At 40.2% G+C, this 27,885-nt stretch overlaps 1 protein-coding gene across 1 annotated transcript in view; it reads right to left on the bottom strand.

Moving 5' to 3' along the window:
- Window positions 1-13,750: 13,750 nt before the first annotated feature.
- Window positions 13,751-27,885, bottom strand: part of LOC128891366 (protein tipE) — a 39,746-nt gene continuing 25,611 nt past the window's right edge. The window contains exon 6 of the mRNA XM_054150810.1: window positions 13,751-19,693. Within this exon, the coding sequence (XP_054006785.1) occupies window positions 19,630-19,693 (64 nt within the window). The 3' untranslated portion in view covers window positions 13,751-19,629. The remainder of the gene's footprint in view (window positions 19,694-27,885) is intronic.

Below are 27,885 nucleotides of genomic sequence, written 5' to 3'. Positions count from 1 at the left end.
CCGTACTAACGAGGAGTTTGGCCTGATTGCGAGGTGTGTTCGAATTCCCATCGTCTAAAAGGTAAGTGATACGTCTTCGGAACTGTACTTCCGTCGTTTGATTCCGTGACAGTTCGATGGGATATTACAAAGTGTCTGAAAGATGCCTATTACAAGTTAACCGTAAATTACATAGGGAGAGTACTGTAGGGGGGGAGGGGCAGCATGGAATTGATAAATGTCAAAGGAGTTACCAATTGATTTTACTGAAGTGTAACTTTTTATACGACGTCAAATTAATTTCGCAAGTCCCTTGGACTATTTTCCAAATATTCCAAATAATAAAATTTCACTATTGTGTCACTCCTAACGAAATCTTTTCCACAAATTCTACCGTAAACTGCCTCGCGCGTCGCTTCGCGGCATTCAGTCGGCCAGGACCAGGAGCCCTCGGACAAATTAGCCGTACAATGCGTCAATGCATACCTACGAGCGGTTAGATCGCATGGCCGAAAGTGGCATATGGGGTCACGCCTACGAGGCGTTCACGCCAGCTTTTGGCATGGGACCCCCTTGAAAGACGGGACAGCACGCGCCGCAGCCTGCGAAAATACGTGAGTAGCACAGGGTGCAATTTTCCACGTTGAGGTGATCCCATGGGAGACACTGATCTCGTTCAGGGGTCGAACACAACCAGCGAGAACGACGCTGCCACCCCTTCGTGGAACCAGGCTCGACGGAATTGTCAAAACAACTCGAGGATCGATTAGTGGAGCGATTGGAAAAAATGGTGACAGGCCAGACACCGATTCGTGCGAGTCGGGAACGAATATATCGGTACAAGACGTGATCGTCGAGACAGAAGACCCCTTCTGATTAAATTTGTCGGGGGCGTGACTCGTGTAATTGGGTTTCTACCCCCTTGCGCGATTGCTCTCTTTGTCATGGGATAGTTTGATACGCTGTTGATCAGTTTTAGCAAGCTCCAGAGGGTGCTAAATCGTTTATCGATGTGGTTACTTGGGGATTTTTGAGTTTCGAATGCCTCAGAGGGCTGTGTGAATTCTAGTTTGAGTTGTAATTAGTTAAACTCAAAATATATTGGCATTAGTAACTGAGTTAATAATTGAATCAACTGCTTAGGATTTTTCGGTAAAGTACTATACAATTGTATTGATATTTAAACAAAAAATAAGCAAACCATTCAGCAAGTTGCAGAAAGAATCCACGTTAACGATATTACTTTTTCTATAAATAAAATTTGAAACGTCCATGACCCAACTCGACGCTTTCGTCGTCCTTTTTGTAGGAAGCAAACGTATGGATGACGTGGATCCTAATCGATCAAAATTTACGACTACGCGAATGTCAATAAGTTCATGCATCTCACGCGCATTAAAGAAGGAAGTGGATTGAACAGAATCGTGCAGTGACTTGAGGTTGGGATATCGCGCCAGGGGAAGGGAATTACGGGACACAATAGAGGTGGGGTTCACCGGGTTACAAAGTGCACGAAACATCGGCTCGGTGTATCAAGGGTGGAGTATCGTCGTTGTAATTTCGTCCTTGTACCCTAATATTTGCACAGTAACAATTTAAATTCAATAATTGGACGACAATGTTCTTCCATGAAACCTTGCAACCGGTGCGATGTTACATTATCGACTGCGTCGTAAATAAATTACGAGGCCAGACCTAGAGGCCCGATCCTACCGTTCACAATTATTTTTATTCGAGGACTTTTTTATTCCATATTGCACTTGTGCAACAAAAGGAAACCACAACTTGTGAATTTAAAAAAATTATCAATATCACACGACTTTGAATAGCTCTAGTTACTTACAACAATTATATTGGCCATTGAAATATCTAATAAATTATTAAGGACAATGAAATCCATGATTCCAATTTCTAATTGGGATATTTTTAATGCGATAGCAAAAGAAGTGATTATACTCTGTGCAAGACCAACAAACTTAATTTTGTCCTAGCAGTTCTTTTCATTTTCGTACTCCAGGTGCAAACTATGCCAAATCAGGCAAGCATTTATTCTTATTACATAAAAATATGAATGGTTCTTCGAATCAAGACATGAACAGTTCGCGATTCGTCGTCTTGTGTAGAAGTTGCTTCAGATTAGAGCTCTCCGATTACCAGGGGAAGCTACCCTAGACGTCGAGAACAAGATCCTGAAAGTCGAAGTCGAAAAGTTAGGTCAACGCGACGAGGAGGAAGCTGGCCGGGCCAGACGTGCAGACAGAGATAAAGAAGGAGTAACAGATGAGGGGTTGCAAGCCCAGGGCAGGGTGGCTGGGTATAGTTATATACAGTGCGCACAATGGCAACGGCAGAGTGCATTACGGTTAATACACGAAGGACCGCGGTCGTTTAGCCGAGGATCTCGGCAGTTACCGCTTCGCAAAGGATAAATCATCTCCCGATTTCAACCACGCCTACAGGAGGACTGAGAAGCGGCTCCCCTAGAGCGTAACGTACGGCCTAGACGTACTGTTGCCGCTGTTATGCCGCTCGATGAAAACGCTGGAGCCGCACTGAAAGCGGAAAACTAATAATCCCTCGCCGCGGATATCCGTTCTGGAACGGTCAGTGGCATGGAACGGAATACATCGATAACTCGATTACGGCTGCGCCTCGATTCTCTGAAAGCTTGGCCTCGTGTCACCCTGATGCACTTCGTCCGGCATCCTGCGGCATCAAAGAGGGAGAACTGAACGGAGAACATTGATAAAGTCTCGTAATATGTCACGAAGCTAGATACGCTTCATCCTTTATCGATTTGTTAAATTATTACATGTCTCAAGTATTTAATTCTAATCGATGCCATTTTATCACCCTACGTATCAGAGGTATGCTTTCCTTTCATTTTTAAGGTATGCTATAGCATAATTAATAACATCCTTCACCATGAAAGGATTCACCTACTCGAGTTCCACAAGCAAACTTCTTATTCCACGATCTAGAGAATATTTGATTCGTACCTGACACTTTGTTAGTATTCCAGAATTGTCCAGGAAGTTGAGTCTATACAGTCAGCAAACTAAGTGACAAAGATAAAATTGATTTATACGTCGTTTTCATATCATTCAGTCCACGATATCGACAGTTTGACGAATCAAGTGTTTCAGAACGAGCAGGCTTGTCTATTTTGACGCCGATTTCTCATGATATGTCTTGAAGCCAGATACTCTTCATCCTTTATCGATTTGCTGAAGTATTATATGTCTCAAGTATTTAATTTTAATCGATGTGTCATTTTAGGATCACTCTATGTATCAGAGGCAGTGGTAATAAATTCTACGGCAAAATTAGAAGAGATCTCACAGAAATCGAACGAGTTCCCGCACATGCGTGGAAGGAGATGGCCAAATATAAACGGTGCTCTAACGCGGTCTATTTCCCACACTCGGCACTGCAGTCGAGAGCCGGGTGATTTTCCCATTTTCCCCAAAAGGGCCGTGAAATTGGGCAGACAAATCGCAGCTCGAGCGAGCGCGACGAATTTCACCAGGCCGTGCCCTCTGCCACTGTAACCAACGTCTGTCACCTTCTCCATCCCTCCATCATCCTCTTTCTTTTTCACGATTAGTAGAACATGTCAATTCTTTCGATTTTTCTATTTAAAACCATTTTTATCTTTCCTCTACGAGTCATTTAAAGATCATATTTTTATAAAAATTTCATTTAATCGCGCCCTCGACCAACAGAAAGTTTCCGTATGGCTATTAATGGCAGAATTAACTGTATATCCAAGGATTGGATTATCCTTTGGAGATTTACATGCTCGCTCGACGAAAACCAAAAATTAATTTCTCTGTCATCTGATCGCAGCTGCGTAAATAGCTTCGCGAAATCAGCATTTTCAACATGTCAGAAAAATGCAAGCGAGCTAATTCCATTCTAAATAATTCTGCGTTTTGTCGTCGCGGCTGTTCACGCACTGTCACGCACGTTGCCACACTTCGGCGACGCACGCTGATTTCGATTAATAATTTTGCACCAATCTATCGTTCATTACGTGCAGCGTCCTTTTATTCCTAATGGACGAATAGCGAAACAGCATCTCCATTTTCCGTTCCGATCATCGTTCGTTTGGTGCCAGATCGAGGTTTATGAAATTGTTTTTCGTAACAAATTCAGGGGAACGATTGTGTAATTTGCAGGGAAGGTTGTTTATAAACTTATGGATTTTGACATATGTCATGTGAACATAAAATGTATACAAAGCTCAAATACATTGCAAAACTGTAACACGTATCAAAGGTATGAGTAATCGTTTACAACTTGTAAAGGGGGCCTTTTAACATAAATTGCACGACCTATTTCGATCAGAAATCTTCCAAATTATTCAAAAGGAATCACAATTTATGACACGGAAATTGTAAAACTATTATCGTGTACTGAAATAGAAATAGAAATATTAATAACAGAATGTAACCATTGTGGGTGGATAAAAACACGATACTCGTTAGGAGGAGGATAGGAAATAAATATTGATCAGGGCATTAGTTTAATGACTCTGAAAGGGAGGCATCCTTAATGGTAACTGAAATGGGTAACAGAAGTTCCTTGGTACTCGACATCTCTTGGGTAATATCCATATTCTAATTCATCCTGGTCGTGTCATATTCGAAATCATGGGACGCCATCGAGAATCTAGGAATAATAATGTTTCTCTGACTATTGTAGGTTTAATTAAACTGCGACAGCTGGAGGAAAAAGTCAATTTTTTAAAAATTGATGGTTAAAATTAACGTTCTGGGGATGACACGTAACAGTTACCGAAATGCACTACTATATTTACATAAAAGTTTCTAATTCAAGGCATTAATACGAGTAAGATGTTTCGATTATCTGAATAATGTACTTCTAACTTATAATTAAACAATCGAAACTATAAAACGAGTCCTAAGTTTAATTACTTACTTCTATTGTTAATATTAGATTGGTCTCCAAAGTGTTTAAATAAAATCGCAGACAACTATTAAAATTCTCATTGAAAGGTCACAAGCGTTTCGTTCAGATGTATAGATTAAAAATAAGTCTTTCCAAGCGATAGGTTAAAAATGTCATATGCGGTAAATAAATCTAGAAAAAAATCAGGATATATAAAACATATATTTCAGAGCAAAGAAAAATAAAACATCGATATTGCAAGTTTAAAATGATCGTTGGAGAAAAGTCTGTGGACGACGTACTTATAAATCTCTAGCACATAATGTGCTAACTACAACTATCAAAAAATTCTAGGGTCACAAGTTGCTAACCTCAAAGCTCAACAACTCCGCTACCCTCTCAACCTCAATTTCGATAAAAATATCAGAATTCTCGACGCTGTGACAAGAGGAAGTAGCGAAGTATACCTTAGTTTTTTACAATGTACATGCAGTATAAAAGAAGGCACTCATAACATTCTCAGAAGGTAGCAGCTTCCCTTCCGTTTTCGGAAAATTACTTTAATTTCCTCCAAAACATGATGCTGGTGACGAACAGTAACGAAAACGTCAATGGTTATCATCTGGTCATCATGTCTACCGTATTTTAACACAGGAACCTTATAGCCACAGATATTTATAGCCAGCAATTTGATCTTTTAAAAGCATTAATTGTTTTTTATATCAATCGATAAGATAACCATACTTCTACGACATCGCATCAAGCGATGGCCACCTACATTCGATCACTCCAACATTTTTTAATCAAAGAAAAAGTTAATGGACACTTCAAATGAACACCAAATGAGATTTTTTAATTGAATATCCCAAAAGGTATACGAAGATTGAATAGCCAAGTTAACTGAGAGATGGGAGAAGCGATGCTCAATACATTCACGATTAGAAACAAATAATTTCTTGGACCAAAAGTTTGTGTCGAAGAGCAACATTATTTACGGGATGATAGATTAAAAATTCGCCCATCTCTGAAACAGTCTCCAACAAATGATCAAGCGAAGTCAGCCAGGCGACAAAGCGTCGTCCAAACCGCGTGGAACACAGTTCCTCTCCGTTAATCGTTCTCATTACCGCGCCTACTCGTAAACCGCCGAACTGGTCGAAGGGTGTGCGCTGTGCGGCGTAAAAAGAGGGTGAAGAACGCCTGGAGGAGCGTTTTCACAGCGGAGACTGGAGTAGCGTGCCGGTCGTCCGCCTCGAGGCCAGAGGAAGAAGAAACCCGTGGTCGTCGAGCGAGCGAGGGAATGAAACTCGACGTGGACGGGGAGCAAAGGGACGAGCAGGGGAGACGATCCAGGGGAGGGAAACGGAGTTTAATGTTCCCCTCCAGTGGGTGACTCGAGGGTGTAATTGCCGTTGTGGGCGGAACGGAGCGAGTATAGCGGCGATGGGCGTGGTTCGCTGATTACACCGCGTTGATACTGATATCTCGGCTACCACCGACGACACCCCCTCTCGTCCCGCGTCCAGGACGCTCGCCGTCGGTTCCCTGGCATCTCTAGCCGCTGGTCCACGACGCGAGTCGTCCTGGAAACCTGGATATCCCGACGACGTTTTGGATCGTCGCGCGTCGTTCCACTAGAATCGACTCGATCGACGATTTCGTTCCGTTCCTGGCCTCCATTCCATCGCAGCTTTCCTTCGTCTTCTACCGTGATTCGGTTAGAACAATCTGGCTTTACGGGATAGAGGTTCCTTCGGGACGGAATTTGATTAGGCGAACGGAAACGTGGCTGGTTAATTTCTGAGGCGAACGGAGCTGGGCTGACGCCGAGTGGACCGGGGGTTTTGGGTGTACACTGTTGTTCAAGAGTTCGGAGACTTTGATTTGAAGGGATATAAAGGGATTCTGGAGAGGTAGAATTATTTCGAGACACGAACAGAGGCGATATGGTTGCTTGGATGACGGTGGGTTCGAATTAAGCTTTTGTTGGATTATGTGACCGATTGGAAACTCGATGGAATCGTGAGTTCAGTGAGATTATTTTATTTCTTGTAAGGATATCGGTTAATAACTTGGCAAAGTTTTACTACTTTCGTGTAAGTCACGGAAAGCAGTTGTCAAGAATTCATAGCGATGAACCGTCTAAGTAAAAATATAACCATGATAACTTCAACTTCGAATTACACTTCATTTTTCATTCACATTGTATTTACGTTTGTGGTAAGGGTCGAGGTGTGCTCCTAACTTTTGACAGGCTGTGTAGATCGAAATGGAGAATCGTGGAAGTTCGGACAGGGGTGGTTGGAGCGAAGGACTCCGTTAGGGGTTGCTGTGGTTTCATCGTCTGCGATAGTTGGTGATAACGAGTTTGGCACCTGCAGGCGACAATTTCTTAGAAAAGTTCGATGGTTATCGAAAATGAGAATTCAGTGGAAGATTTCAAATGATAAGAAGTCACGAATAGTGTGCCTCGAGACTTTAATATACGACACCTTCCTAAGAAAAGTGGTATAATTAAAATGATGTCAACATAACAGAAGAAAGGAAGAAAGACAATAAAATTTTGGTGTAATTATATTGCACATTTTTTTAGAGACATAAACCAAAGCTTCAACTGTGATTACTTCATATTATTTATTCAAAATATTACATCGGAGACTCTAATTATCAAGGTGCTAGAATTGAAAGACATATTGGATTGATTAGGATATGTATGGTAGCGTTAAATTACTGTATTCATGGAATCTGGAACTATTACAATTCTTCGATATTTCGACTGCATCCTCACTGTTCCACAGATCTAAATTAAAATTTCGCTGGAGACGATCCTTCCAAAAGTTATATTACCCATCATTTTGATTATTCGCGATAGCAGACCATCGAAGTGCTTTCCTCAGCCTTGGATAAAAATTTACGAGACGGAGGACGAGAGGACGTGGAAGGACCGAATTGAAGATCGCCAAGGATCCTCCTCTTTCCGATATCCCGTGGACAACTGCCAGGAGTGCAGAAATTTGAAATTCATCGTCCCCGTTGGAAAATGTTTGAAACCAAAGCGTATCCCTTCTATCATACAACGACAGATATGCTGATATGACCAAACACACTAGAGTACAAGAGTAATTTTTTTGTATATATTTGAATCATTATTATCTTAATACTACATGTATTTAATACTTGATTCAATTGCATAATTTATTTATTTAGTAGTGGTCATCTAGCAACTACATTCACATATTTACGTAATTACATAAAACAATGAAGAAACTACTGTCTAAAAGATTATGGTTATTAAGTCCACGCTGAATGTAGGGGACCCATTAATTCGCGATGGACGTCATTACGACAAAACTGATTTCAATTTTTACTATAAAGTGTAAAATTGGCTACAATTTCTCTCTGGAAATATCATCCTCACAAAGCTGATTGCAATTACTTATCGTTGACGTCGCTGCGACAAACCTGATTCTGATTTCTCTCCGTAGACGTCTCGCTCCGACTCGATGCGTCACCGTCGATTTTCCTCAGCTTTAAAAATCGCATATAATCGGGGACACGGTGTCCACCCCGTTTCAACGCGAAAGCGGGGCCCACGTATAACGTTTACAAGCGCGCTGCGCTGACTCCGACGTTTACTCTTTGTCTCCACCCACTTTGTCCCAGCTCACAGCTGCGGGCGTACTGGACTCCACTTTCCCGCTCCCCCTTGGTCCCGCGCAGCCCGATTTTCCCTGTCGCCGCTTCCTTTTCCCGTCCCTGTTTCCCCGGGAAAAGACGGAGAATCGTCCTGCGGCTCGGGTCGATCTTTCGGGCGCGGTGGCAATAAAAAACAGTCCAGTCAGCGGGGCGTGGATCGCCGATGGCACACACCACGGCCACCGCAGATTTCGTTCATTTTGCTGGCAATCACTTTGCGAAACAGTCTCTGGATCGCCTTTAATCGCGACGCTGACAACGCTGGCGATCCGGCAGAAATTCGACCGATCTTCGGTGATTACTGGCAGGATTATTAGGTAATTTGTCGTTTTACGTAGAATCGCAATAAAATTTACTTATCAGCTTTCCGTAGAAGCAAGCGAGCCTCTCCTGTTCATTTTGAAAGATTTAATGGAAAAATCTGTTCACGTGAATGTACACGTAAAAGTGGAGTAATCCACGTATTTCATCTATCCACTCCACAATATTTTAATGCTTCATTAGTTGGTCAGTTTTGTACTATACTAGGCCATTTACTGCTAAGTCTGCAAAAAATGTGGATCTATCCAAACATTTGCATCGGGCTCAACATTGACATATCTTGCAATGAAATATTCGCTGTACAAACAACAGAAGAATACCAATAAATGAAAGCAATACGAATAAGTGAAGAACCCGTACGAATCTCACGAAGATCGCGCCATCTTCTTGCGGAGAGGAAAACTCGTCGAGCACAATTAAGCTGCGCGATTCACTTCTCCCTTCGATATTGCGCGCGAAGACGTTTTCTTTCTTTTTCCCCTTGCTCCAGCAGTGCGCATTTTTACGCATTCACGTTACGTGGAAATGCCAGAGGACGGTATTAAATAAGTACAAAAAGGTAACAGACTGACAATGAGCGACGTACGTGCCCGCGGGTAGGGAGAAGGCACGGCGCTACGGGGGCGTCTTGATATGCAGACGGCGTGCGTCGCGGCGGCACTGGCGAGCAAAAGACCATCGGGCTTCGGTTACGAAACGATTCTCGAAATACGGGATCGGATAGCGGAATACCAGTAGCCAGGCGCATTCGAGTCGAAAAAATTTCAACTGTTAGTGATAGGGTCGAAAAGGAAGCGGTGCCCTTTGACTGCTTTAGAGAATACTGAGCTAAAAAGAGCTGGCCAAAAGTGTCTTTTTTAATTTCAGATTCTGATTGATATGCTTTTTATCCTGCTGGGGGAAATTCTGAAGATATTAACCAAGGAGGTGCAGAACAATATTAGACGGAACAGGACAACGTCATTAAGACTAAACCTACCACGACCGGTCAAATTCGCGATCTATAATTCGGCAGGAATTCCCCAAAAGCGCCCGATGAAGTATTCATCATTGCCAACGTCGAGAAATCGCGTATTCGTTTCGCGCGCGGCGATCGAGTACCGCTAGCAACAAAACAGCGAATCAGATCGATTCGAGCGGGGGATATTTGTTCGTGGATCAGATCGTGGTATCGAGTGGGCGTACCGTTCGAGAGGGGTCAGCCAGTCGAGATCTCGGTTTCGCTGTTTAACGAGGATAGGGCCCCGGTCTGTAAATGAGACTCGATGACCTGGCGGAAATCGAGAACGAGTCCGCCTCGGGGTTCTTGCATAGAGGAATGATACAATAAGAAAGCCACGAGGACGAAAGTGCAGCCGCAGCACTCGTTCGAGTTCTTTCGAGGGGGTGTCGTCGGTGACTTTCTTTCTGTTGCGCAACCCGTCGAATCGTTTATCGTTTCTGCTCGAGACGCGGATGGGAGATGCTTGAAAATGGAACGGAACGTCACGTGTAACCAGTGCCGCTGGGTAAGAGGCGCGATGTCGAATTTCAGGGCTCGAATAGCAAAGTAGAATTTGTGACTTAAAAAGAAATTAATTCCTACGAAGGTGTGTCTGAACGAGAAAGTAGATCATCTCTCGAGAAACAATCACAATAACAAATTGGATTTAAATTTTCTTGTCGTTTTTCTATAGTGTTTTTCCCAATTAATTCTAATTTCTCAAATATTTTAAAAACTCCACCCGCAATCATTATATCTCCATAACAGAAGCCCAACGTTTTTTACATTCTCGTTCCAAAAATACTGTCCCCATTCTTACAATATTCTCTAACCTTCTCTTTCTCCAAAATTAAACTAATGATAAACCACGAAATTGAGTAATAACTACCTCCAAAGCAAGGGTTGAAATTATCCTGACAAAAGCCTCCAGGAAAATCCCCGTTACCGTCGCAACCTCCAGCACAACAACATTGTCGTCATCTGAAATTACATTTGAGGCCCTCGCGAACAATGTCAGGCATAAATTCACCGTGTGACGCGTTTTGTAAAATGCATCGACGGCTAGAGACACGAATTAACGCTGAAAGTAGCGCATGAATAATCGAGTGTGCGACACGCGCTGCGAAGATTTCGATTGCCAGTGGTCGCGAGGCACGCCGACTCGGTTAAAAACGAAGCACAAGGGTGTCGTGGTTTCGCATTACTGGCTCCTTTATTATTCATGTGCGACGGAGTAGTAGAAGAGAGCGTGTAATGCTCGTAATGTACGCGCACGAGACATTTAATTTAGGCGCGTGCACGCTCGCCAAAGGGACAAGGTTGCTCACGCTGTCATCCCCTCCTCGACGAGAGGGTGGCCCCAACGTTTGCAATTGATATACAGGCTCCAGGGCGACTGACGAACCGGAAAATTATGATTTTTGGCGTTTATTTCTTTATTCAGCTAGAGTACAGCGCAGTATGTGATACTACTCAGATATAGGTTCTAAATTTGTTCGTAGAATGCAGCTTGTAATTCAAAATGAAGCGTTCTTCTGCTTAAAATGAAGGAGGGTTACTGAAGATATGTTTGGTAAAGGAGAGCTGTAAAAGGAATACAATTTGGTTGTGATTTATGTGTGTTTTGAAGATAGTTTTAAGAATCTTAATAAACATCGTGATGGCCCTACAATAAAGAAATTCCTTCCAAAAGACGCTTTAGGACCTAGTATTTTGTTAAAACTTATATTGTATCGAGTAAACCATCAATTTATTGTTAAAAACAAAATTCTAAGGCCCTTTTTGGGCACGTTGTATATACTACCGTAGAAAGTCTACTGCATAGTTGCAGACTTTTCCTAAATGAGTTGACAGTGTTACTACTCAAACTACCTTGACGACGTATATTAATATCACACAAAAAACAGAATATTTTTAGAATTAGAGCGAGGAGAAACCAATTAACTAATCAATAACATTCTCTATTATTAATTCAACGAACGATTTTAAGACGAAGTTCGAAGTTCATGGGTCAGATTGACCGGGTCAATAGTTTTATTGCTAATTAACTGTAGGGAGAATGTGTAGTTTTGATAATGCTAAGTTTAAGAGGAAGGCAATTTCGTTTAGTGTGAGATCTCTCACCTGAAAAATTCCTTGATGCTCGACGCGGTAAAATGGGTGTGACCGCAGTCCGCGATCGTATCGCGCGGGTTTGTTTAAATAATCGGACGTTTCGGGACCGTGGCGCGTATCTTCGTGTCGGCATCTGGCCAGCCAATATGTATGATAATTTCGACATGCCTACACCTCATAATGGATCCTGAGTATGTACGAGTGCAGCAGGAGAAGCCAAGGGCATGTGCATCGGTCCCGGTCAATGCTGGAAACATCTTTCTTCGTCGTCTCTTTGGAGGGAGACGTGCTGCCAAATAAGCCATTTACGCTTCTGAAAAAAATTGGTTATCGTTCAGCGAGGTCCTAAAAAGTTAAAAGCACCTGAAGTTGTTTTTCCCGTGATTATTGTAAAGGCAGAAATAATTGTGAAAGAGGGAAAACTTGTTACGTAAACGTGGTTGAGTCGCCATGAGTGATCAATGAAAATTTATTGATTTGTTTAATATTTATGGTCTTTTTTCAGTCATAAATTATGTTACGTTATTGTTTGAAACAATGTTTCAATATATCGCTTCGTGTTCGTTTATTTTGTTAGTAAATGCAATTATTTTTTGACGTTTTGCCACTTTTGGTAAATTAAGTTTTGAATGTTTTTCTAGTAAAACTTATTTAGATACATTTGTGTACAATGATGAAGGTGAAAGTTATCTGCTACGAATAGTGTAGAAAGCGATTGATATCTGCATTTAATAATACAGAATACAATCATTATTTGCAATGAATATTTTAGAAAGTAACTGTTATTCGTAGTGAATAATGTAGACAATTAATCTTTAATGTTTGACAATTTTTAAGGGAATTATGTGTCTGTTCAATGTGATTAGTCACATTGATTGTTCAAATTGCTGTACATCGATCGACTCCCCATTTCGCGGTGCAAAGCCAGAACTCGGCCTCTTTAGAAACAGCGTCCCTAACGGCAAAACGTTCAAGTTTGTCGTGGATTAGTTTCTAATTTAGTTTTTTACCAACAATGGATATTCTATTTTATTAAATATCTACTGTCAGTAAAAAGTGATTACTGGCACCATCTATCGCCGAAAATAGAAACTAGTCCACGACAAACTTGAGCGTTTTCCCGTTAGAGGTGCTGACCAGAGGTCGTAACTTAATACTGGGACTTATAAACCTACACAGGTTTATAATCTGCGTCTGTTTATATTAATAAACGCCACCACGCAATGCAACGGATTTTAGTTCGTGTTCTTCACCGCGAGATGGCGAGTCGATCGATGTTCGCCAATTTGAACGACCGAAATGAATTAATATCACAGACTTCGTTATTGTTTTCGCTTTTTTCATTAATTAATCAATTTCAATGTTTAAAAATGGTACCTCTTGGAGCATAACACATAATTTCACAATTCTAGAAATACTAATAACACTAAGTTATATGATACTTTAAGCAATAAATGCATGTGTGAATATGTAAATTTTAATTTTTTAAAAAGTATCTTTTACAATGTATAGTTACCTTTTATTCTTTAAATATATTATAATATGAAGTACTTCGGCTGAAACTTTGATATACGTTAACTGTAAACTGAAATTTGTGATTCTTGATAATACAGAAGCAAAACATAAAAAAAATTAAAAGAAGATTCGTTGATGTTTTTTTATAGAACTAACGGATCGCAGTAAGGGAAGGACAACAATCAACAGATAAATATAAAACGTTTGAGTGAAATATGTATGTATATATATCTCGTGAAAAAGCTTTGACAACATTTTATTGTTAACCGCAGAAAAAGCCATATACACTTTCACACGAAATCGATCATAGTTTGTAATAATATCGAAAAATTTATAATAATTGAATGTTGTACATAAATATAAAGACGACGATGTTGCATGTTCTCGTGTGTGCCAAAACTGTACAAAAATTATCTCGAACATCTTTCGCAACGCTCGTTGAACAACTTATTACTCGGTGATTGTGGCAAATATTTATATATCCCTCCATTTTCGTCTCCTCATCTCCCTTTGGTTTCGTTCGCCCGCGACATTGTTTTTCACCCTTCGCCTGTCTCCCCTTGCGTTATTAAAAATGACGTACTAAATTGCGTTCTGAGGTGCGTTTTTACGAGTTTCACAAGAGCTTTTCTTGACTTCACATGAGAGATGCGATATATTTAAAATCGATAATCAAATACACGGCCGGAGCGGGTGGAAGGAACGATTTTTGGTGTTTTTTTTTTTTGCGCTTCTATAAATCTATCTATCCTATGTACTTTTTAGCCGCGACGGTCAAGTGCCATATATATATATTTTTTTCATATATATATATTTATTCATTTATTTATTCATATAATTTTTTTTTTGTATTTTACTCGGTACTTCGAACGCAGCACGCACCTTGTTTTTTTCTTCCTTTACATCGCGAATCATTATCGATTAACAACAGCGATTATACATAGTTAGACTTTGCGTGCCCCATTGTAAATCTCTATTTATTAATTTAATGTTTATATATATATATATATTTATGTATTTATTTATTTAATACACCTCTTCTCTAGAATTCCTTTGCAGTGACGTCGTTAATGCGATTAATCGTTTCCACTTAATATCCGTCTCTCATATTGCTCTATCCTTATCGCGAGAATCTCCGACAACAATCCAAACAATTTCGATCATCCCCCATTCCGCATCCATTCTCCCCTCTGTTTCTCTTTTAATTATTAATATTCCCTAAATCGATTCGTTCGACATTATCGACATGTCAGTTATGCATTTACCACGTAAATACTTATTAAATATTCTTTTAATTATTGTAGATCACAGACAACTTGTTCTTAATCCATAAAAACAATTCAATTATTATTTCCTTCCATTGGTAATCAGTGTGTATCTGTTTTCACGCGTTTGCGTATGTGTATCTGTGTGTATGCGTGTGTGTTGTGTGCAATTCGAAGGCGCGTGTGTAACTAACCCTGTGTACGTCTGTGTGTTTGCGTAGGTTTTTGTACAGTGAAGTAGCGTTCGCAAATAGCAAAAGTCCTCGCGACGTATGAGATCTCATCGATTTCGATGCTACGTGGAACCATAAACTTATCCCTTAAGCATTGTTAATCGTCGTCGGGTCAAGCACCAAAGGTAATTGCTTCTGACGAAAAGGAAGAAGCTTTGATCAAGCTAGAAACGCTTTTCAATGCCACGCACCTTACTCAATTTTCGAGTGGCACTCGGTGCAAATGTTTGATCGATACTCCAATGACGCTGCGCGAACACGTGCCCGACCGATGATCTCGCTGTAAACAAGTCTTCTGAGCGACGTTTCGCGAGCTTCATGCAAGTTTATTGTTACTTATGCTCGACGACCGCTGTCTCAGATTAATTGTAGTGCGAGCGATCTGTCAGAGATCCCCAAAACGAAAGAAAATTGTGGATGGAAAGTTCATGGTTTGCGTTAAAGAGCAACCGATCTTGAGTCTTGATAGTCGAGTCATCGATGTGACTTTATGCTTCTATCAACTTGTGTATTATTACAATTAACTGTGGCTGTTGTTGAACTGTTTAACATCGAAGAGCCATCAATTATTATAAGCACCAATTTTTGTCATCGATTTCAGTGGTGCGAGTGACCTTCCACAGATCCCAAAACGAAAAAAATCGTGGCTTGCGTTGAAAGCAACCAATCTTGAGTCTTGATAGTTGAGTCATTTGTGTAACTTCACATTTGCATCAACGTATGTGTTATAATATTTAATCGCGAATGTTTCTGAACCGTAGTACTTCGAGGAGCCATCAATTACTATAGCCATCAATTTTTGCCATAGATATCAGGGATTGAAGGTTCGCCTGTCCTGCGCCACTCGTATCGATTCAAGCGCGGCAACGAGGCCGCGAAAAACCACTGTTACCCGCTTTACCCGTTGCGCGAGTACCCTTATTCCTTTACGTAATCGCTGGGGCTGAACTCCCGATTATTCTGTATACTAAATTTCCTATGGTAGATCGTTCTTGGCGCCTTACAATCGTAAATAACAATGCGAGTAATGCAAAGCGAAAGGTCTGCTTGTTTCTTTCCTGGACAGAAATTGACCCGAGCGTTTATTGAAAAATTTATTTTCTTATAAATATATATCGTAGCGTTACAACGCCTTTGAAATGGGACTGATTCATAATGCGCGAGCATCTTTCGGTAATTCACAGGTTTATAGACTATTGTATTGTCACAGTAATTGCCGTGGCACTTTTTTGAGAGACCCTACTGTGTTGCTTTGTTTGATGCAGATGTATTTAAGTTTGAATGGGTGTGAATGGTTGAATAAAGTCAGCGGAATTGTAGATTATTGCAATGGCATGGTGCGATACAAAAATTTACGTGTGATTTTATGCAAAAAGTGGTTGGAGAATTTATTAGGTTGTGTAGTGTGTTAATTTTTTTTTCCAAGACATGAAAGCTACACCCTAGAATAATAGACCAAGGTGTTTCGATCAACATTAATTTCTTTTTAAGCTCCCTGTAAAAGGTGGGAGAACTATTTTCACTTTCTGACAATCATCTGCCAATAGAGGAGCTTTGTTAAAAATAAAAATTCAAAATTATGTTTCTCAACCATTTAAATTCTTCTGTCATTTATGTTTATAGTTAACCTATACGATTCTCCAATATAAATATAGTGCCATGCAAAGATGAGAAGTTAGCTAGTAGGTTTGATAGATAATATACTGTAGAATTTTTCAGTATAGCACAGACAATAATGTAGAATTCTTTCATGTAATCAAGAAGATTATACCGTTACCAATCAGTACAGTATAGATCATAATATAGAATTCTAGATTACAATCAAGTAGTAACCAATCAGATCCACTAGTCAACTTCTCATCTCCGCATAGTACCACAAGCTCAAACATGTAATTCGAAAATATCAACCAAAAAGAAAAAGTCATCGTTAGTGACAGAAGCTACCTGTCCTCGCAGCACGAATCAGTCCCACTCCAAAGAAATCTACCACCCCCTTAACTTCCTAATCTCTATGCTGCCTTCGTAAATTCATTTCCAAACGAACTCTGCTTCCCTTCGAAGCACGCTCTCCGAAAGAAACGCGGTAACCACGAAGGGGCGCATCCCCTGAGCGTTATTTCACGATCCAGCGGGCACGCGAGCAGCCTCTCACGAAAATACCTGATCAGAAGCATGTGTGGTCGTGTGTATCTGTGTGTGTGTGTGTGTGTGTGTGTGTGTGTGTGTGTGTGTCGCGGCAATAGTGTGTCGTGTGGAAACGTGTGTCTCGGTGTTTTTTGATGCAGTGTTCGACTCGTCTACGATGCACGTGGAGAGTGGCGTATCTCGGATGCGTCATGATCACACAGCAAGCGGATTAACTTATTAATACTTGTTAATTGGTAATGGTACTCTTAAATTAGCGTATTTACTCGTTCAAGCTATTTAGTCCACGCGGGTTACGCGACCGTTTTGCGTCCGCGAGTTCTCCTTCCTCTTCGATACTCGACATTCTCCTCGATCCTCGACTTCTCTTCGTTCTTCGGCTTCGACGAGTGAACCAGAGTCTGTTACGCGTCGTCGTCGAAAGAATCGGTGTTTCCCAAGGCGCGCGCGTGTGTGTCTGTGTGTGTGCGTGTGTATGTGCTCACGGAATCGGCAGGAATGCGTTCGCGCGACGTCTATCGCGACGGGGAGGAGCAAGACAGCGAAAAGTGGCTGGTACGTGTGTGCATTCCTCTCGACGCACAGGTGCGAGACAACTCGAACTCCTGTCTCGAGTTTCGCGTGGCAGAGTTTAGGTGAGAGTCGTTGCAGAAATACGCACGGAGGAAACGCTGTGCTTGACAGTAACCTGGACTCGGCGCCACAGAGGGACTCTTCGGAATATCTCGATTGCTGGTGGCTCCTTCGGAGGGCATTGATCTTCTAGGTTGGTTCAAGTTTCAATTCGAAGGTTCATTTGTTGAATGGGTGCTTCTGTTTCAGAATTTCGTTATACGCTTTCTTTGGGGACTTGGTTTGATAGCCATTGATCGTTCGGGTGGAAATCTGTTTATTTTGGCTTATAGGATGACCAAGAGGAATTCAGTGTCAATTAGACAGGTTCTCCATTTTGTTCATCTGTTGAATGGGTGCAGCGATGATTTATTGGGATGATCAGAGTTGAGTGGTTCTGTTTACATTTCCGAAGTTTGTTATACACCTTCTTTGGAGTTTTCATTTAACACCCAAGGAGCATTGTTCATTCAGAAAGAAATCCTTTGCCGTGACGACCGATACATTCGAGTATCGATCATTTACAGATTCAAATCTCCAATGGTTAAGTCAGAATTGATCCTTCTTAAAGCAACCAATGATCAGAATTGGTTCAGTTTGTTCGAAAACCACTGGTAAATGGCTCCAAGACACCAATTCAACAGCCAAGTATCTGTGTTGGTAGTTTAAAACACGTAACTTTGCTTCATGTATGACCCAAGCGACTCGACTATTTAGAAATCTAAGTTCCAACTCACTAACTTTTTCATTTCTTTCATCTATTGGATGGATTCAGTGATTAAACCTCTTTGGATCACCCAATGCTCAGCCTCGACTACTCCAATCTTTTCGATCTTTCATTATAAATATTCCTTACACTCAATTCTTTAATCAATCTTGACAATTCAGAAGAAAAATGTTCAATTCTTTCCTCCATGCATCAACCAAGGTCGACCATTGTTATGAATCCAAGTCTCCTCGGCAGGATGTCCACCATCGATTAATCCTCGGATCACCCAATGCTCAGCCTGGTCTGCTCCAAATCCAACTCTCGTTATAAATGTCCCGTGGCAACCCGACTCAACAAGTTCAAGCGCCATCGGTGATTCCAGTAGGAGAACGCTTCCAATGCTGCCTCCAGTCGACTTATCTCGAGACGTCGAGTAGCCTCGAATCTATTCTGAAATTCCACTCGGATGTTTCGGAAGTGTCCTTCAGGGGAGGACGACGAGAGACCCCGAGGGCGCCGCGGTATCGGCAACGAATCCAAATATAATATTTTCCTCGCTGGATTCTCGCCAATCGAGCCGATCGCCTAGCTAATGCCAGAGGACGATCGGCCCAGGATGGACGAGCCCTCGACGGATTGATCGATGGGTGGTCCTCTTCGGGGCCACCCCTCAGAGACGGTCGCGACACGGGCGGTTATCGAGTAGAAAAAAGTCTGTCACAAAATATCGTTTGTCTCTATGGATAATAATTAGCGCGTACGGGGACAGTTATGCGATAGCGTGCGGCTTACTAAAAACACTACTCGTTGAACGACACACTCTGGATCACTTCTCTGTTCGTTCGAGGAGAGGACGCGAGTGAATTTGGACGCGGAAACGACGCTGGTTCCCGTCCTCGGGAACGTCCTGCGTCCCGTCGACCCCTCTGGTTCACTCGGGTGAACGTACCCGAAGCCAGTTCTCGTGTTTAGCAGTTATCGGTTTCATCCTTGTTAGTCGGTGAGAGGATATCGGCTGTCCGCGGTCGGTAACGTTTTAATAAGCTACTGTAGAATCTCTCGCTCTCTCCGCCTTGTCCCGCGTTCTTTGGGTCACTTAGTGCGGCTTCCAGGAGATGTTGTTCAGACCTTGAAAGTGCCGCTTCAGACTGCCGCCGTCGGCCCAGGGGGAGTTGAGATACTCGTCGTCATCGTCTTGCTCAAGTTTCTGAAACAGGCGTGCGTTGATGTTGGTCAATGGAGCGTGACAATTTTTCTACAGGGGGTACTTTGTACAGTGATAGTGGAGGCAAATTTTGTTCAGTGAAATGAATCGAGACGTTGAGCATCGAAAATGGGCGGTGACCTTATCTGGTATGAAACTATTAACGGGATTAGAATTGTACTGTTCAGTTTACGGATCGGAGCATCAAGTGTTAGCGATTCGAAAAGTAAGTCGGTGTTTTGTTTAGGTTGCTTAGGACCTACATTATGTGACTGCTGTGCAGAGCCTTCATCTTTTTACCATCTCCGCACAATGCTAGTTGTCTATTAACCCATTTTAAAACAATCAAATCTATTTATCGAACGAGTGCATTCTTCTTTTGAAACCATTTCTCTGGAATCGAGAAGATTGGGTAAGAAGTTTCCAAGTTCCAATTCAGACGTTGGAAGCGCGAGGATCCAAGCAATTCCGTTCTCCCAAAGGAAATTAGAGCTGCCGTTTCCCTACAACTGAATCAATAGAGCGAAATGCGGCTAGCAGAGATCGAGACGGTCTCGCGAGCACAAAACGATTAGCTGTTTCGAACTTGGGGGTGAGAACAGATCCCTTAATGTTTATCGGGCGCATGCTCTATTTGGCTGCTCGCAACGAAACCAGTCCAACGATAAAACAGCCGGGGTATTATTGATCAAAGTATACACGTTCGTTCGGGTGTCGAAAATCTTCGAAATTGCAGACAGCTTCGATTATCGGTTCGTCCGTCGACGACACGACTTCTCGACGTTGAACCTCGTTTCAGGGTGACAAACGCGAAGCGAAACCAAGCTATCGATAAGTCCTCGATTTACACGATTAATTCAATCTGTAACACTCTGTCTAAGAAGAAGTATTACTTTTTTGATTTTAAAGAAAGAGGTTCTCCAAATATTTCTCGAATGAAGATGATCTCGAAGGGATTTTAAATTTTGTGTATTCGGTGAAATGATAAAATGTATGAATATATTCTATACATATACCACCATTACAAACATTAAAGAAATCTAAATTGAAGTGAGCATTCCAATACTTTTTTTACCCACTGCATGTCTACCTATTAGTTCGAATAGTGTGGGTTTCATTGTACATTGAAAAGAGTAACGGCTTAATGCACGACCAAGTATCTTCTTTCCTTCTATCTACAAAGAACCGTAAGTTAACCATAGAATGATTGATGGACATCGTTTATGACGCCCATACGAATCGTTGGTAAAAAAACTATCATCGCTACCGGATGGCTCCATTCGCACTGTGCAATTTTATCTTAGCAAATATTTCTGTGAAACTTATAGTTTCGAAGATATCCGAGGTGCTAATAGGTATTGTTTCATCCCGTATAAAGAGAACAATCGAAGAAAAGGAAACAACATTACACGTGTGAATGCACACATGGATGCAAATCGTGCACGAGGACATAAATGAGGCTACAGCCGCGTATCAACGAGTCCACGTGACTCGAGACCGCGTAACTCGAGGATTCACTGTGCATGGATAAGTTTTAAAGAGAAAAAGCCTGATATAAAGTGGTCTATAAGCGAGTTGCCAGAACCGAGGCCACTCTAACGCCCAACGAGGACAGCACTATCGATCGTGTGGCACTAACGAGCAATTTCGTGTATTAAAGTCCACATTTTATTGATCACGAATATCGGAAATTTGTATGGTCAGCAATATAATGGCTGATGGACAGCACTCCTGCAGGATTTAATTTTTTTTTTTGAAGCATTTCAATTTTGTATAGCAGTACTTCATTGTTAAACTGTAATTGACTAATCAGTAGTATTTATTGGAATTTGTTTTAACTTGAATGTATGCTAGTCCAGCATTTAAGGAACATTGATTTTATCTTCTTATATTTTTTAAGTTGATTTTTGGATAACACATAAAATAGAAATTTCATTATAGCAAAAATTATGATAAATGCAGTATCTTTAACTAGAATATTTAAAAAAATGATTGAACACGCTTTGACCTGGAATTTCGATGTTAGTTTTTCGCATTTTCTCGTGAAGCCGGCGAGAAATTTCTTCGAGTTCTTTTACTTTGCCAATCTACATAGTCTCTAACGTGCTGCCGTGGATCCGCTTTAATTAACATTCTGAAACTTTCAGTGCTCATTTCGAAGATCACTGTCGCCTGAGAAATTGTTAAAAATTTACTAGTATTCTTTTCTCTCTCTGAAAGCTTAGTTAACGTTACGTTCTCGTCGTAACTTCAATTCGTGCAATTCACAATTAATTGCTTTTATTTAATTGCGCAACGCACAATATTCTCACTTGTTTCCGAAGAGCTGTAAATGTCTAACAATCGGATGAATATTTCGGTTTCTTCCTGTTCTTGTGTTAAAATATTTAGTAAGGATTCATGATATTCTACTACATGTAATGAGGCAAACCTAGATATGTATATTTCAGTTCTCCAAGAAAAACACCAGCATATTTCCTGACATCAGCAAAATTATTTCAGATTCCCCTACTGGCTATATTCCACCCTTTGCTATGCTTTATAGGGGAATGCCGCAGGTAAATGATATCTACAGCCATAAATTATGAAAGGATCTTCGAAGGGACACTTCACATAGGGCTGCTACTACTCGAATATTTGATAGGAATCCTATGAATTAGACTTCGAGTATTTGAGTATTCCAATATTTCCCTATGGTTCAACCCAAAACTGTTCAGTAATATTATTGATAATTGAACCGTTCACAGCATGAATCGATTGACTCCACTTTTTGAAAAATCTTAAATCTAAGAGTCAAAACACTTAGTATAACGATACATTTTTATATTTATAATAACTTTTCTGAATGACAAAAGTTGCTTGCCATTGAATAATAAATAATTTATTTCACAGGCCATTTCATCGCATTTCTCAACTTTTTGTTTCATGAAGTTAATCGATTTATGCAATGAACAGCTCAATTGTACCATTTACCATATTCACCTAATATTTGAATCGCATTATAGTCCGAAAATGGACAAGAGGTCCCAATCCCAATTTTATACGCTGGAATCTAATAATCCCTGTTTGGTTTTCATATTCAGGGGATGACCACGAATATTCAGAGCGCTCGGGGAAAGAAAGCTGCAGGTCGCATAGTTGGTTGGACCGGGAAGGGATAAGAGCTGGTTGAAAGTGGAAACGGGGTGAATTGTTAGAGTTAGGCTCGAGACCGGGGCGGAGGTGGTTAGGTCAGAATCGATGCCTGCGTCCTTGCTTGGCCTCACTCACGCATCCCATATAGAGGTCGATTCACAGCCAACAGAAATGTTCCTATTGTCGATATCAGTTTCGATATTCCCGATCTGTCGAAAAGATTCGACCAACCAAAATGGTTCATAAAATTGCCATGTCACAACTCTTTCTTACCCATTCTAAGATTAACTCTCTAGGGGCTCACGTAACTTTCAGGTTACTGCTAATATATTGATATTTTACCAACTAATTTTAGTGTTCTCACAAGATGACGTATACGTCCTAATTGTGAACTATAATGTCTTTGATAACCATTAACAATATTGATGCACCATCAACTTCAAACATCAAACTGAATGCCTTGCAAGTTCTCTTTAGAAAAAAGTTTGGCCTATAGATGGTTTAAGAACAAAACTCAACAAGCACAGAAACACATGTTCGTTGAACAAATAACAGGTTAAGAATTATTTATCGTTCCTTTTTAATTTGAAATTAAAATCTAAATACTTTGCAAATTTCTGACGAAGAGTGCAGTATTTTAAATATTAAAAATATCTGTATCTTACACGAAACTTTTCAACCTTTCAGCGTCAGTATTTTTAGGATTCACTAATTTCAAAAGTATAAACGTTGAAGGACCCACTTTCAATGATTTAGTGTTCCTAATCCCCGCTCCATTTGGAATGGAATATACTGCAGCCAATGCATCACGTGGTGAGTACTATAACTGTCTTAAACAAACACGTGAGCGTGTACCTAGAAACAGACATGAGAGGAGCTTGGTGTCAACGTTACGGAACTCTGCTGCATTGTAGGCAACTGCAAACAAACGGATTCGTGTAATTTCAACCAGCGAGTGAGTTGTTACAGTCAGTTCTAACCCTCGATAGCATGAATTTTATGTTATCTTTCAAAACAGAAATTACTTCCTTGTTATTTGTACGTTCGTGAATTAATTACTTTCTCGACTAAACGGTAAGTGATTGAATCTGCAGTGTTATTAGAGATTCTTGTAGGAAAACGTTACCTACAAATTCTGAATTATTACCTAAGAAAATTTTAGAAGAATTGTTTCGATGTAGTCCTTAATACGTATTATGCAATACAAGGTTGAAGGTATGGTATTGGAAACCAATTGGCAGGAAGAATTCCATACTGTGAGAAGGGTTGCTGGCAAAACGACCCTTCTGATGAAACGTGAAATTGAAAATTCTGTCTATAAATACATAGCCAAAGGCTAATCTATCGTTATCTTTGTATGTTGTATGAACTCTCTCATGGCGGACATTAATTATGTTGTGACAGTTATTCAAGAATAATTGTTGGGATTACCGTTAATTTAAATAATGAAGCAGAAATGGATTCAAATTTATAAATAATGATACTTTTGTAAAGAATAGTGATAGGCAACGTTAAATTTTGTACGTTTCGGTTTTACGATTTCTAGTAGTTGCAATTCGTGTTATTTATTTTTTCTATAAATATATTACTCATTACAATGACGAGTCTTGTAATTGATCGGTGATGAAGTCTTCTAAGAATTAATTAAGAACTCTAGTTGCAATCAATTGCGTGTCGCGTCTCGAATTCTGATGAGCTGATTCTAAGAGAAATTGATTACGCCGTGACAAACAGATTAATCATTCCGAGACACCTGGCAACCGATAAGAATTTCTGACGAAGCCAGTTCGAAATTTTAGCGAGTCGACCGTTGCTCGTCGCTTCTTTATACGATTTATGCGATGTTAGTCAGGCGACATTGCATGACCACTGAATACGTTAGTACAACACGATTATTACTTCATTACACGGTATGGGAAATCAGCCAAATCAAATGTGAAATATCCAAAGAAAATATTATTTTATCTTTCATATTTCATATTTCAAATGTTGATTTCACAAACCTGATGTCATATAGATTTTTTATTATTATAAGTACAAAATCTAATTACTAGTTTCACCATATTGATCGAAACGTAGGAACGTACAAATACCTAAAAAAACGAAGCAGGTTGTAATCCATTATTCGTTAAATAAAAATTAAAATCCAACTTACGCAATCGCATTATATCTCACGTTGAACAAATAAAAGTAAACCTCGCTAGCATCGATGCCGGCCGTTGCCCGAGCTTTGATTTCCAGCGTAACGAGAACTAAAAGGATCAAGAGATAACGTAAATGTATCTGCATAGACGATTCTGTCAGAGGAAACGTGCGAATTAATTATTCGTTAGTAGGAGCGACGGAGGTTCAAAAGTGGAGATAAATCAAACGATTTGAATTTTATTATTCACACTGTTTGCTCCACGAGTCGTTTAACCGTGAAACACCCTCAAAAAGTGCCCTTTAGGAAAGTTGAGCAGCAGTTCCCGTTCAACGGGACTCTTTTCACGGTGATTCCACTTTCTCAATAAAATGGAACGGCTAACAATAAATCTGAAAGAAAGATTTCCTTCGATCTACCTTCCACGCGTAAAAGCGCAACCTCGACAATAAATCCGACGCAATGTTGTTTACTTAATATTCGCTTCTACACGATCGCAAATGTCGATAATGTTTGACCTCTGTGGTTGAACAAACTGTAGTATTTACGACGCTCGCGATCCAAGCGATTGCGAAAAGTTGAACAGGGATCCGTGAACAGAAGTGCCAATCGGATCGCGAGTTCTTTTCATAGCACAGTTTCCAAATTGAATATCGATCCTGCGTCTATTCTGGGTCCCAAGTCGATTCGAGATGACTCTTGTCCAATCAAGCATATTTGTTCGGGCAATCTTAATATGGAAAATGCAGGAGACATCTGGATTAATGAGTATTTCGTCGAATCCGACTTACATATTTTTATTTGTTTGCGAATTCCAATTGTATTTTAGATCCTATGTGAAAACTTTTATATGTAATTCGAATTTTAAAGAATATAAAGGAATAAAAGCCTAGAAGTATATGAAATTTTGTATAAATTATGTCAAGTAAGGATCTATTTGTAAATAATTATTTTCCAATATTTTTAAATCAGTTTTCCAAATCTAAATTTTGACGATGACGAAAATAAAATGTGAAATGTGATGTACCCTTCAATATTCATCCTTTTCTCAAGACGAAACAATACTTGGAACTAGATCTCGTAATTTGGATCATCCTGTAGACACCCACTGGTTTCAAGCAGACTGCGAGTCGCCGTTTCCCTCGTTCTCCTTTCGAGCTTCGTTCTGTATGCAGACGGCAAGCTTCCTGTTAAGACTGTTGTTAATAACATTCCTGAGACAGCTTCCAAGCTCTCGTGCGTTTACTGAATTCGTCTAGATAAATTTCACTCTGTTTCGTTGACAGTGCAAAGTTATCTTTGCATTTATATTTATACGAGTTAAAATTACGAAACGTATTTCATTCCGCGAGATAGTCTTGTGACATATTCTGTCATATTTGTCAAGACTGATGAAATTATTCACGATCATAGATAATTCCAATGAAGTTTGGTTATGTTGTATCAATACAATGTAGTACTGGAAAGTAGTCTTCTCTGTTTTCAATATATATTTTCTCTATATTCAATAATAATAATAATAATAATAATAATAATAATAATAATAATAATAATGTAATCTTGAGTAGATTAAAGCAACAATGGCGATTTCAAGCCTCATTGATTTCAGATTAATTCAGTAGTAATAGTTTCACGTATAATTTGATTTCGATGTCGAAAGAATTTTCCATTTATCCAACTCAGGAAAAACTTGGACGACTCGCGGTCTGGCAAATAAAGTTTCCTATCTGCGACTATTGAAACTTCTGGTATTTACGCGATCCGGTATAATCTAATACTTTCATAATTTCGCGACGAACGCCGAAAATCGACCGAATATTTCCTCGTGTTTTTCGTTTGAACGAGAAAATATAATCGAGAATTCGCAGAACCACTGGAAACTCCGAAAGTCCTCGGTTTCGAAAAGCGAACTTCCGCCGTTTCCGCGGTAATAAAAGCAACGCAGTTAGAAGCGAAATGTCCGAGTAAATGTTTCCCAACGCATCATTTCGGTGCATCGGCTACGTGATGAAAACTGACAGTGGATAATGCATGAAGCAGCTCCATGCTTGTCGCACGCATGAAAACTTGGCTGCACGATAGGTGGATATGGGTCGAATTGATCAGCGATAGACCGCGAGTCGCCAATTCGCATCAATTCCCATTCCGTCCTGTTGTGATCGCGTATTGAATTCTCCGTAACGTTGTGACGTTATAACGTTACGACCGTCATTTCGACGTCGGGGCAACGCTTCTCTATCGTCGTGGTACGACATACGCTGAAACTACTCCCGCTCTATGTTGTATTGACACGAACCGTGGTAGAAATAATTCCAATAACGGGGGTCGGTGAACCTGCAGGGTTGTTTCGCCGGGATGGAAGAATTTAAGGGATAGACTTCAGAAAATATTTTTAATCGCGAACGTACACCATCGGGCATAAGTATTACGGGGCCCAGAAAGTAATGTCGTTTCTTTGAATGTCAATACTTGTTTCTCATATATCAGCTCATTGTATACCAGTTGATTTTTATCGATCAGATATTGAAAATTTGCACACTAGGTAACAAAAGGTTGTTGATAGGGGGATTACATAATTGAATAAAAATAAAAACTTGTTATAAATTTATTTGTTTGAATTTAATGTAAAAGATACGACATTACTTTCTGGTCCCCCTAATACGTGGACGCTTCTTGAGTTGGAATAAGTATCTAGACATAGTTACGAACTTATTAATTCCAAATCGATTAAATGGATCTATTAAATATATTTTGTACGAAAAAGACATTGTTGTATACTCCAATATGCTTTACATTCCCACAAAGTATCTTTTAAATCAGAATTCTCAGGTTCGAAAGTTTTTCTTTGTTTGATGTTTTTTTTTCAAAAATAGTTCATTTTATACGCGCACTTCCTATAATCTGTAAATTTTCTTAA

This window comes from Hylaeus anthracinus, unplaced genomic scaffold (genome assembly GCF_026225885.1).
Source record: "Hylaeus anthracinus isolate JK02 unplaced genomic scaffold, UHH_iyHylAnth1.0_haploid 12001, whole genome shotgun sequence".
Classification (NCBI taxonomy): Eukaryota; Metazoa; Arthropoda; class Insecta; order Hymenoptera; family Colletidae; genus Hylaeus; species Hylaeus anthracinus.
This window is presented reverse-complemented; position numbering and strand designations above follow the sequence as displayed.